This window comes from Equus przewalskii, chromosome 18, assembly GCF_037783145.1.
Source record: "Equus przewalskii isolate Varuska chromosome 18, EquPr2, whole genome shotgun sequence".
NCBI lineage: Eukaryota > Metazoa > Chordata > Mammalia > Perissodactyla > Equidae > Equus > Equus przewalskii.
The window spans coordinates 32,117,018-32,130,480 of NC_091848.1; the positions used below are offsets into that span (position 1 = coordinate 32,117,018).

The 13,463-nt window shown below is 41.3% G+C and overlaps 1 protein-coding gene across 8 annotated transcripts in view; it reads right to left on the reverse strand.

Annotated features, from left to right (window-relative positions):
• The window catches only part of ATP13A4 (ATPase 13A4), a 127,751-nt gene that overhangs the window by 44,898 nt on the left and 69,390 nt on the right, over window positions 1-13,463 (reverse strand). For 4 of the 8 annotated variants that reach the window (XM_070582545.1, XM_070582547.1, XM_070582550.1 and 1 more), the window contains 5 exons: window positions 10,927-11,061; window positions 7,903-8,073; window positions 6,373-6,530; window positions 5,581-5,793; window positions 3,056-3,117 (listed from right to left, as the gene is read on the reverse strand). In XM_070582545.1, coding sequence (XP_070438646.1) covers window positions 3,056-3,117; window positions 5,581-5,793; window positions 6,373-6,530; window positions 7,903-8,073; window positions 10,927-11,061 — 739 coding nt within the window. The remainder of the gene's footprint in view (window positions 1-3,055; window positions 3,118-5,580; window positions 5,794-6,372; window positions 6,531-7,902; window positions 8,074-10,926; window positions 11,062-13,463) is intronic. The other 4 variants (XM_070582546.1, XM_070582551.1, XM_070582548.1 and 1 more) reach the window with 1 other exon arrangement.

Genomic DNA, 13,463 nt, shown 5'->3' on the forward strand with positions numbered 1-13,463 from the left:
GATTTAATTCCAGAGGTATGGAAAGAACTAGAAGTATCGCCCTTAGTTCTAACCACATCCACTCCCACCCCAACTTCCAGACCACTTCATTTCCAATGCTGTGAGACAGAACAGGCTAGTTCCCACTATAGCTCTTTGTGTATGTGTGTCTCTCCCTCAATGAATCCTTCAGGACGGGGCTGTGTCTTCCATAGCCCTCTCCCCAACATGTCTGATGTTTGGTCCACAGTAGACAGTCAGCAAATGTATGAGTGAATAAATCAGTGAGTTGGTTACTGGAACCCCGAAAGACCATAATGATAAAGAAAGGAACTTTAAAAAACATCTTTGAGAATGTTTTGCAACATCCCCCTCTTCCACCCTGGCATCTAGTGTCAATATGGCAGCCATCATCCCCATCGCTTCCTATAGAAAGTGGCTTCATCTAAAACCCACTGAGATACAACTCAAATGTCGTAATCAGGGTTCTTTCACTAATCCAGAGTTGAAGTCATCAAGTTTGGCCTCGGGTCCGCTGGAGGGGTGTCCTCTGTAACCTTGTTGTCAGTCCCTTCTTAAATGTGTAGCACAGTAGGTGGTTCACAAAGCAGCCCATCCTATTTGGAGGACCTCTGAGCGCCAGAAAGTGCTTCCTGAACCGAGGCAAAATCTGCTTCTTCGAGCTAGTCAGAATCTGCTTACTCTCCCTGCTCCACATGGCCGCTTCTCTCAGATTTGTGGACCAGCCTGGCTCTTTTCCCTTTTGATCCCCCCTTTCTCTGGGGTTCCACAGGAACCTGTAGCCGTGCCTCCAACATGCAGTTTCTAGACCTCTCACCTTCCTAGTTCTCTTGCTTGGAAAAGTTTTTATTTGTCGTGGTTTGTCTTAAAATGACATCTCCAGGATCAGACTATTATTTCCCACGACGTGGACACTGCATTTCTTTAAATACAGCCTTAGTTTGCTCTAGTCTTTTGTTCTTGAAAGCATATACATCACGGTGTTGACTCATAATTCAGCCTTATTTCTTCCTGGCTGCCTCATTCAAGTTCAAAAAGAGTTCAAAAACCTCTTGGCTGATTACCCACTCTGTTGATCATATCTATTATTACATATCGAAAGATCGAGTTATCTTAGCAGTTTACAACATGTCACCTGGTATTTTAGTGAACATCTAAAAGGAAGTGATCACCTGCAGCATGATTAACACAGACATTTAAGCTCAAACCAAAAAGCAAACACAGATCGGGGGGAGAAAAATCTTATTTTAAAGATGGCACACTCACAGTCATCAGTAAGAATTCTGACTATGTAATTCTGAGTTCTTGAGGATCAAGCCAGATTGATTTGCACAACAGATATATAAAACTTTCTATCATCCCTGTCCTTGGATTTTTGTTTGAAGGTTTATGATTTATCAAGCCCAGGTAGCCAAATAGCCTTCTGATGGTTCTTGAAGTATCTGGCACATTGGGCAGGCCATTTTTTGGAAGTTATGAATTATTAGAGATGGGCTCACCTTTCACAAGAAGATATTTAATAGTCTATAAGTCAGGTGCTGACTTCTTGGCTAGAATTGAATCTTTTTTCTCTCATTTTGCTCATTAAATTTGCCAAGTTTTTTTTAAACTTTAAATTTCTCTTTTAGTCATTTGAAGCCAACTTTGACCTTTTTTAAGGATGGAAGGAAGGGAGAGAGAGAGAGAGGAAGGGAGAGTGGTAGGCCTAATTAATTAATTAGTCAATCACCTAAATATTGTATCAACTGTTTTTATTTAAAGTTGACAAGTCACTCTTAGAAATAGAAAGTTTCAAAAGTCTTGTGAAAAATATGATGACAATTCAGTAAGTGGAAGAGCATTCAAAAGATGGAAGGTATTTAGTTCATTTCAGATGAACATTTACTGTGCGTCTGCTGTGTGTGCCTGATATTGGGCTACGTAATAGGGACACAAAGGTGAATACGACAGAGACTGCCCTCAGGATGCTCACATATTGGAATAAATGCATACACTTTTTGTAGAAGTTAAAACAGAAAAATACTCATGGACAAAGAGACCAGGTATACATCCAATCTATCTTCAAGGGAAAATGAAAATAACTTTAGAAAGTTTAACCCTTATAAGCGACTTAATCTGGAGACTAAAGTGGTTAGAAGCATCAGGAGTAATCTTTTAACCCAGGAAATAGACTTGTTTATAAATTATATTTTAATATGAAAATGTATTAAATATATATGATTAAAATATTTTATGGACAAATTCTATGTCTATGTCTTCTGCATTATGCAGGAACCACAATGTATCTTCTATGTATAAGACTCTTTGTGATTTAGGTTGTAAGTGTGAAAGGGAAGTATTTTCATTAAAAAATGAAATAATGTCAAATTCTTCCTGTTCTGATCACATTGGAAGCTGCAGGGGAGAGAAAAAGCAGGCAGAGAAACAAACTCATTCATGGCCACAAGAGGGCCCCAGCAGAGGGATGTGTACATCCACCACACCAAGCTGAAATCTACCCAAACTGAGTCTTCTCTGGCCAGAAAAGGGGGGTTTCTGGCAGCCAGAAGGTGGAGTTCCCAGAACTAGAATCCCGAGGCAAAGGAGTACACTAGCCACGGGTCCACAGCTGTTCCTCTTCCTGAAATTCAGCGCACACAAGTCAGTGCAGTGTTCTTCCCCCTAGCACACAGAAAGCCTTCAGTTTGTACTAGGAATGTCACCTCCCTGAAGGACAATGTCGTGGTATCATCAAAATTAGGGACCCTGGGCCAATTTCAGGCCCCTGACTAATATGCTAACAACACATTACATTCGAGCAAGGATTTGAATGCAGTGTCAAAACACCCCTTCATCTCCTAGGTTTGTGAGTGGCATGGGGCAGGGCTGGAGTGGGCGGAAATATGCATGCTTTAGTGAGACTCGGAAATATTCAAGAGAAGAAATTAAAGGAAAATACTCCAGCAACCACTGCTCACTAAAGCCAATGGCACGATCTCTCCATGATTAGTTTTCAAGAGAAAACACAGAGTTCTGGGAAAAGCGAAACTAAATGCCTTTAGTCCAAAGTACTCACCCATTCTTGTCACAGGGCACGACTCCCCAGAGGTCCAAGCCATCTCTTGTTAAGGTGCCTGTCTAAACAGAAACGAGCACCAGTTGACCCTGAAGATCCAGCAGCCCCATAGTGATGAGTAATAAGGTAAATATGTGTCACAGTCATATTATCAAGATCAGCTCTTCAAGGACGGACACAATATGGTGGGCTTCTGGAGTCCTGGGCAGAAACTTTGATGAGCGCATACCAGTTGTGTGACAAGCTGGCACTTAATCTCTTTGAATTTTAGTGTTCTGTGCGATATAAGGAAGAAAACAGTATCTGCCTGACATATTTCAGAGGCTTGTTTTGAGGATCTATGTAGACCAAATGGATGGGAAAGTCCCAGGTAAGGCTGTAAGAGCTATAAAATGGGTGAGTCCAGTTTTCATAGTAGAAGTCAAAAGTATCATCAGAAATAAATCATAGGAGTAGAATTTTTTACTGTTCTAAGGAAATTATTTGCTATCTGACACCTATGTGGTAAAAAGGTGCTTATTGGAATTTCTCTCAGTGCAGTATAATGCTGAAGAGCTTGGACTGGGTTAAAACCCAGCGGGGTAACCCAGGCAAATTATCTGATCCCTCTAAATATCAGAGCCTTTATCTGTAACATCATGATACTCGTAGAGGGTGAATGAGGTAATACAAATAAAGTGCTTAATTTGACGTCCGGCATAGAGCAAGAGCTGACAATAATGCTAATTCTCATAATTATTACTTGTTTTTTATTTAAATTCATGTCACAATTATCTCTCCCACCCCTGTTTCTTTTTCCAAGTCCAAGATGAGATGATCCCATAAGTAGAACTTCTTTCCTTATGATGCTAGTTTGATCACAAAATAATATTGAAATGGTGGCAAGAACTGTGTTAACCTTCCAATCTTGGTACATCTCTCTGATATTGCAGTAATTATAAAACACAACTCTGAGTCCCATTAGTTCTCTGCTATCAAAATCTTCAATGTGTGGTTTAATGGGTACAAAGTTTCAGTTTGGGAAGATGGCAAAAGTTCTGGAGATGGATGGTGGTGATGGTTGCACAACAATGTGAATACACTTAAAGCTACTTAAAAATGGTTAAAATGATAAATTTTATGTTACATATATTTTACCACAATAAACAAATATATTAAGAAAAAGTAAAGCAATGATAAAAAAAAGAAAAAACACCTTCAACAATTCCCCACTGCCTAAAGAGAATGTAAAAATTTCTTAGTCAAACATCAAGGTCTACAAACACCCTCTCCCATTACTAATGTCCTACTCCGGTCAAAACCATGCTCTATTGCTGTCCTGACTCCACGCTTTTGCCCATATTCACCTGCCTACAATGCCCTTTTACTGTATATGTTTTTGAGTTTTCTGTATGTTATAATGTTTTGACATCTTAAAAAGCCTTTCTGACTGGAGAGAGACTGCCTCTTTGAGACTCAGCCAATAGTATGTCTTTGATACGGAAACTAACCAGTCCAGTCGGGAGCCATACCTCCTCTATCTGGCCTTATTCCCCAGGAGACAGTATTTCTCTGCCTTCAACAACCTAGGGCCAGGTATCAGACAACTAGAGACCACCTCTACAGTTCAAAGCTCACCGAAATCATTCAAACTAGCCAATCATCGCTGTTTACCCTGCCCTGCCTTGCCTCCTGCAGAAACCCCAACAAAGGCCATTGCCTAAGCACTTCCATGGCTCCTGCTTTGTTTCTGATCAAAACTTCACGTTCCCCCTGTGGCCCTGCATGGTGAGCCATGCCTCTTCTGTCTAGGGGAACTGTACACAACATTAAACTTTTCTTTCAATGGCACTGATCTCCCCCTTCCATCGCTCAGTCGCCTTTATAAATTAAGACCCAGCCACAAAAGAGCCGTTCATGCCCATCTTCACCCCAGCACATGTGTGTACAGACTAGAAGATACATTCAAGAGAAGGGAGATGAAGAGGCTGTTTGGGAGTAACTGGTGTAAAATCAAGGAGAATTTTAAGCCATATACTGCAGATGGGAAAATACAGTAAGGGTTTGATTGGGGCTTTATTGTAACCAAGTCTCATAGTAAGATACAGCTAAATAAACTCTTAATTTTTTATTCATTCATTAACTCAATAAATATTTATTCAGCACTGATTATGTGTCAGGCAATATTCTTGGCATATGGGATACAGCAATATCCCTAAATCAAAAAGGTTTAAATTTTGTTGTTTGTGTGAGGGTTTTGACTATAGAGGGACAGAATGCTATTTTAATTAGTTGTGTTTCATAGAATATTGGAGCTGGAAGGACCCTAAAAGATTGACCTATTCAGTACCTACTCTCCCTTCTCTCAACCTTGGAATCTCAGTGCTCAAGAGATGTGTCTTTCCTAGATCACACATCCAATCAGAGATAAAATGAAGTCAGGTAGCCACATCCTATGTTTCCTGCTTCACAAGAGTGTAAATTACCTAAACATGACAATAACGATGATAGAAATGGGGATGAGAATGAGGATGAAACACACATACCTTGTCAAAGCAGACAAGGTTTAATTGCCCACATACATTGATCCTCTGGGGACTGAGGCAGAAGATGCCTCTCTTCTTGAGCCTCCTCTGGGCATAGATAATGCCAGTGGTCAGAGCAGCAGGTAGAGCGGGAGGAACTGCGATGGTGATAACATCAAGGGCTTTCTTCACCACCTCCTGGAGAGGTTCCTGGAAGATGAAGTCACTCTTTAGCTGTCGAAGATAAACCAGTCATGAACAGCTTTGCACATATGACATTTTTTGTTTGTTTAAATTCCTAGAAATGGTATGAATGGGTCAAATATGGGTATAAAAGGTATGAACACGTTTATGGCCCTCAATATATTTTGCCAACATGCAATGAAAAGGCTTGTAACAATTCATAGGGTTACCCCCAGAGAACAATGTACCAGTTTGTCATGACCTCACCAACAATGGGTATCTAGGTGTATTTAAAATTCCTCACTTAACAGCGACAAAGTATTACGTGATTGGAATAAATATATTCTCAGATTGAAAATGAAAAAATTGTGTAAGGAAAAGTGTGCAAGAGGAGACATGTTGATATCTCAACAAACAAAGTGTTTTATCCCACTTGATCTGATTGTTATTATGGAACTTCGTGATCAATTGCTTGTATTGGGGAGCTGGGAATATAAAAGCAAATTTCAGTATTTGGCTTTGTGTTCCAGGTTTGTAAACCATGTCTTAGATTAAGGTCAGCACTCAGAGTATAAAATCCACGTAGGTGAGCGTATGCGTGCATGTAATAAAAGAAGAGAAGCAGCTTACCCCGCTGAGCACGTAGACGCACAATGTATAGACCATGCCAATGGTGGCCGTCCCTACGAGGCACAGGAGGAACCTGATGGCGTCCCTGTAGAGCTTAAAATTCATCGGCTTGGGGTAGAGAATGGACCTCACAAGGTCTCCCTTTGCAGTGTTGAATCCTGAAGTGGCAAAAACACACCCCACACTCTCAGGTCGACAAATCTTACTGCCAGCATTCCTCTAAACCTCAACATTGCCTTCATTTTCTCTAGAGATATGTAAACAGTGTTTAAACCCAAACACAGTTAAAGAATAATTGGGCAAATACCTAGGCACTAGGATGGAAATATCTTACCTATTTCAGGGCTTATCACTCTCTGGCCTGCCTTCCCTCTGCTTCCAAAGCCAGTGCAGCCCAGAGATAGGAAAGCACCATACTGGAGGCAGAGCACAGCTTTTCCAAATATAGCTTCATTTTAAGGAGACTCAGGAATGCACACGCACACATGTGCCCACGCATGTGCACACACACACACATAATTCACTTGAATTTAAATTTAAATGGCCCAGTAAACACTGATGGATTCAATTTCTTTTCTTTTCTTTTTTTTTTTTTTGAGGAAGATCAGCCTTGAGCTAACTACTGCCAATCCTCCTCTTTTTGCTGAGGAAGATTGGCCCTTAGCTAACATCCATGCCCATCTTCCTCCACTCTATATGTGGGACGCCTACCACAGCACGGCTTTTGCCAAGAGGTGCCATGTCCACACCCGGGATCCAAACTGGTGAACCCGGGGCCGTGCACACTTAACTGCTGTGCCACCGAGCCAGCCCCTGGATTCAATTTCAAATGCTTCTTAGTGTCAAGTTTTCAGTTTCTAGTCCTGCCTAGAAAGAAGTTGGGATTTGGGGTTAGAAGACCTGAGTTCTAGGTCCAGTTCTGTCAGTTACTGGCTGTGTGATTTTTCTAAGTTCACCTGAATTGTGTGAGCCCTAGCCTATTTGTGTACAAAGCAGAGACAGTAGGCGTCTTTGTTCTGCTGGTTTGATAGGTGCAAATAGTTTATAAACTACAAAGCACAAAAACAGTACTTTTTTTTCTTATATTCTTTTTTTGAGAAAGATTAGCCCTGAGCTAACATCTACTGCCAATCCTCCTCTTTTTGCTGAGGAAGACCGGCCCTGAGCTAACATCCGTGCCCATTGTCCTCTACTTTATATGTGGAAGGCCTACCACAGCATGGCTTGACAAGTGGTTCATAGGTCCACATCCAGTGGACCTGAGCCGGTGAACCCTGGGCTGCCAAAGCAGAACGCGCGAACTTAACTCCTGCACCACCAGGCCGGCCCCCATAAATAGTAATTATTGTCATCAGTGTTATTTTTACTAAAAGGCATCTGCCATAGTTCAATTCACATTTAAAATATATAAATTTAACACATTTAATTTGTTATCTAAAGACTGCTCTTTACCTAATAAATTTAAGGCATTAGACAAACTAAGCGAAAATATTTCATTAAAATAAAATGAAGTAGGAAATGCTAACTAACCAGTCTGCAGGACCACGGCTCTCACGGTCCCGGAACAAGCTCCCTTGGCCTGGATAACTTCCGTGCCACAGAAGAGGACGTGTCGCTTGTAATCTGCTTCACTCTGTGTTTTCCAGGGCGCAGAGCCATCCATCTTGAGTAACGGAGTTTTAGTGACTGGAATACTTTCTCCTACAGAAAACAAGCATCTCATCCTGTGAGGTGGGGTCCCTTCACTCATTTAAATCATGCATATACTCTCTCATCATACAGCAGACATTTGTTGTGAGCCTGCCATGTGGCAGGGACAGCCCTGGGTACTGGGGATACAAGGAGAAACATAAGTCTTGTTTTTAAGAGGTTTGTAATCCAGAGAGGGAGACAGACACGTAAATAAACAAGTATAATGTCATATTAAAAATGCTATGAATATTGGGGGCTGGCTTCGTGGTCGAGTGGTTAAGTTCACGTGTTCTGCTGCAGGCGGCCTAGGGTTTTGTTGGGTCGAATCCTGGGCGTGGACAGGGCACTGCTCATCAAGCCACACTGAGGCAGCATCCCACATGCCACAACTAGAAGGACCCACAACGAAGACTATACAACTATGTACTGGGGGGCTTTGGGAAGGAAAAGGGAAAAAGAAGGGGCCGGTTCAGTGGCTGAGTGGTTAAGTTCGCGTGCTCCACTGCGGCGGCCCAGGGTTCAGATCCTGGGTGCGGACATGGCACCGCTCGTCAGGCCACGTTGAGGCGGTGTCCCACGTCCCACAACTAGAAGGACCTGCAACTAAGACATACAACTATGTGCAGGGGGGTGGGGGGTGGGGGAGATAAAGCAGAAAAAAAAAAAAAGAAAAGGGAAAAAAAATAAAATCTTTAAAAAAAAATGCTATGAGCATTGTAAAACGAAACATGGATGCTAAAATAGGCTGGAAATAACCATTTAGGGAACAGCAAGTTGTGCCATCTAGAATGTGGGGTGTGGGGAATAGGAACCATGAGAGTTGTGTAGGAGCCAAAGCATGGAGGGCCCTACATGCGCATATCTAAGTGATAACTGTTTTTCTACAGGCACTCGTGGCAGAAGAGGATGGGGAGACGTTGAACTGTTCTATTCAGAAGAGTACGTCACATTTATGTACACAGGAGTGCACTCTGCCTGCAGCACACAGAATGAATTGCAGCCTGGTGAGGCGGGAGACTGGACATCCAGGTAGGAAAGATCACAAGAGCTCCAGTTGGAGAAGATGAGGTCTGAACTATGGCAGCTGGCAGTGGGAGTAGAAATAAAGTGCTGGATTTGAGAAATGAGGACATAAGAGACCACAAGACTTGGGGAGATTTTTATATTGGCAAGTCCTGGGGACAGAGGAATTTAAACTGGCTTTCTGGTTTCTGACTTGGGGAATGAGCAGAGGATGACATGAGTTATCGACACAGGGACCATAGGAGGAAGGAAGAATTACCTTTTGGTCACTGTGAGTTGGGGATGCCTTGTGGAATGACCACGTTGAGATGCCTTGTAGGCAGGTAGAGATTTATTTGGGTCCGGAGCTCAGGGGAGGGTCTTTGACCAGAGATATTTAGTGAGAGTTCATCACCTTATAGATGATAATTAAGACCGAGAGAAGAGACAAGATTACTTAGGGACCAAGTGTAGGGTGAGTAGAGGAGAGGACCAGGACGCCTGAGCAGCACCAACAAGCAGGGGCATGGAGGAAGAGCAGGCGTTCAGGAAGCTGACCAGTGTGGTCAGTGGTTGGAGAACTTGGAGGGACAGTGCTGCCTTGGAAAGCCAAGGAGAAGAGAGTTTTCAGAAGGAAGGGATGGTCAGAGTAGTCAAAAGCAGCAGAGAGGTCATCAAGAAGAGAAATTTAAAGAATCCATTGGATTTGGCAAGTGGGACATGGGTGACTTTTGCCAGTGCAGGGGGAGGGGCAGATGGCAGTGGGTTGAAATGCTGATATAGAGGGAGAATGGAGTTGTGAAAGTGACGATGGCCTGTTCTGAGAAACAAAGCTTCTAAGACCTTCTGCTGGTCTTTGCAGAGTGGGCAGTATAACTTCAGAGAGATGTTCCCACATACTAGGGCCACTCTCATTAGGAAAATGGTACTTGGCATTGCAAAAGTTCCAGTACCAGGAGACTTATGAATCTATGTATTCCTTAGAGGAAGAAACCTGACCTACCACAAGTTTTTATCTTTTCGGTAAAGTTACGTACAAGGGAAACATATGTTCTTGTCTCTATTTCATGCCTTTCTGGTCTACCTGGGAGAAATGGATTCAATTTGGACTTTAATGGGAACCACAGTACGTCAATGTGTATTCGCAGGCTCTCATTCCATCTCTGAAAATGACTTTATGATTCTTCTTTCCCTCACAGAAATGTTGGCACTACATCTCCTCATAAATGCATATGCAAATAAGAACTCAAAGCACTATGACCTTGAGAAGTCACTTCTCTCTGGACCTCAGCTTCCATTTCTATGAGATGCAATGACCTCTAAGGTCCCTCCCAGCTCCAGCACGCTCTTTAAAAATGAGATAGTTAGTTCCAAATATCCAGTGTATATTTTGAAAGTAGTAGATTGGTTAATCCTGCATGATGAACATTTCAACATTTTCAAGCCAAGCCAGGAAGAGCTTGGAATTGACCTTGTGGCTTTCAGAATGTCATTAATGGTTCTCAAACCCTCCAAGTTTATCTGAGACATATTTTATAGACAAATAGTAAACATAAAAGTCACAGATGATCCTGAAACATCTAATGAGTTACAATCTTCTAAGATAAAATGACAGGGTTGTAATAACCCTTTGCTCAGGAAGGAAATGCTAAACATTCTACAAGTTATGACTGTATCAAACTTAGCCCATAGAAAGCAGTTTTAATTTGAACTCTCAGAATCATCCAGAACAGGACGGTTAAGTCAGATTTATGGGCATAGGAAGGTCCCAAAGCAGCCACAGGCTTTGCCATTGTCATTCACGTGGAGGAGGAGCCTGGGAGAGCCAGCAGAGGCTGAAGTCATGAGCTAGAACTGTACCTGTCAGCATGCCTTCATCTACCACACAGCTGCCATCAATCAAGATGGCATCACATGGCATTTGCACTTTGTTCCCTGTCAGAATTAATAGATCTCCGGGTACCAGGAAGCGTGATTCCAGCTCTTGGGCTCCAGCTGAAAGTGTGAGAAGACAAAGTCAAGTCAGTTTTTTTCCCACAAAAGCACAGTCTGACATCTACCTAAATTGGAAATCAATGAAAAAGCAACCAAGGTACTTAAAATAAGGAGGTTATTCTTCAACATTGATTCAAAATCTGGAACAATAATAAAAAAAGTAACAAATTCAATTATATGAGATAAAAATCTCTGCGGGGCAAAAAAATAAATAAATAAGCCAAGAAAAAACTAATGACAAATTCAGAAAACATGTTTGAAACTTACAGACAAAAGATTAATATTCCTAATATATAAGGAGTTCCTAAAAAAAGAGAGATATATCAAAAGATTGTATAGGAAAACTGCTAGAGATGTTAAAGATAGTTCACACATACAAAATGCAAGCGGCATGTTAAACATTTGAAAAGATGCTCGTTCCTACTCATAATAAGAAAATTGAAAATTCCTGCTTTCCTGCCTTCCTTTACCCTTTTCCTACCTTATTCAATCCCAAAGTTATAAGGGGTTAAGCAAGGTAAGCATTTATGCAAGGGGCTAGGTAGGGTGGGGATGGAGGACCCCAGGCTGCTATGGGTGTTAGAGCCTAAGAAGGGTGGACGGGTGTTCATTATGGCCTGGTGCAGGGTGTCAGAGGCCAAAGAGGGAGAGAAGGGACTCCATGGTGGCAATGGCCTGGTATGGGATGTTGGAGTTGGAGCAGGGTGAAAAAGGAGTCTACATGGGAGTAGGGTGGGGGATGGTAGGGCTATTAGCAGTGATGGATAATGGATGTCATCCAAGGGGGCATTGATGCAATAAGCAGATACAATGAGAGCCAGGTTTCTCGCCAACGAAAGGAAATTACAAATATAGATAAAAATAGAACCAGGATAAACTCTGTGGTATTGGGATTAGAATTGAGACAACAGTGTGAACTAATGGTTTTCAATAGATAAAGAAGTAATGTAGATGCAAATGTGTATGTGTATAAGAAAGCATACATATATGATATATTTGCTTGTCTATTTTTATACATATATTCTCTAATTCTGTTCTCTGAGAGGGCCTGAGAGCAGTGCAAACCCTATAATAATGTGCACATCCAGTGCCTGAATTTTAGTTTCTAAATTCCATTGCCCTCAAAAAAGAATCAGGGTTCCACAAAGAAATGGCTGGTCACAAGGCTGGGCCAAGAAAAGTATAACATGAGCCAGAACATCTGGTTGTGCCATTAAGGAAGTGCTCACACAATGATGAGGGCATATCAAAAAGACACTGAAACCAATTTAAAGGGCTCTCGTGGACTAAATCTGTAACAGTTTGAACATTAGCGTAATTAATGATAATAATGAACTCTAACCCATTAAATAAAATAGGAATTCATGAGTCCATAATGATGTAAACAAATGAGGAGAAAACATAGTTCTTTCTTACAGTAAAATGGCAATTAGTTAATGTATAAGGAAAGATTAAACCAGAAAATCACCATCTGGCAACTATCAAAATAATAATTAATCTAGCCAAGAAATGTCAACAGATACTGAAACTAGTGGGTGAAAATTTGATGAGGATGGTTGATCTATGTAGTCTCAGAGTATCTCTCAACAAAACAACTATTTATTAAAAAGAGGAAAAAAGTAAATTTACAATGGAGAAACCTGGCAGACACCATTGAATTAAGCAATCCAAGTTAACATCACCAGTAATAGGACAAATTTAAACTATGTATCACCTGAGAGGAAGCATCGAGAACTGCTTGGCATTACTTTTGTGACTTTCCAGCCAAAAAGGCAGAAACCGATTTTAACCAGCAGGGAATGTCAGATAAAACCAAATTGAGGGGCATTCATAAAATAAGCAGAGGAGAAAGAGTCAAGGTCATGAAAGTCAAGGAAAGATTGAAGAAGATTAAAGAGATTTGGCAAACAATAGTATTGCGCAATCCTGGATCCTTGCCTATATAGGACATTCTTGAGACAATTGGAGAAATTTGAATGGGTCTGAGCATTAGTTGGTATGAAGATATCAATATTAACTTCCTGATATTAAGGTTTGCACTCTCATTTATGTAGCAGAATGCTCCTGTCCTTAAGAAATACACACTACAGTACGCAGGAGGCGGGGAGCCACAAGTCAGCAACTTATTCTAAATGGTTCAGGGAAAAAGTTATTTGATCCACTCTCGCAACTTTTCTGTAAGTTTTAAATTGTTTTCTAAAAGAAAAAAAAGAAGAAAGAAAGAAGAGAGAAATATATACGAGATAACACTACTCACCTACCTGATTAGAAAAATCTAAAAGTTTGCCAGTATATTATGTTGGCAAGGCTGTGAGGAAACAGGCACTTTCACACATTTCTGGTGCAAATGCAAACTGGTACAATATCTATGGAAAGAAATTTGGCAATATCTAGCTATCAAA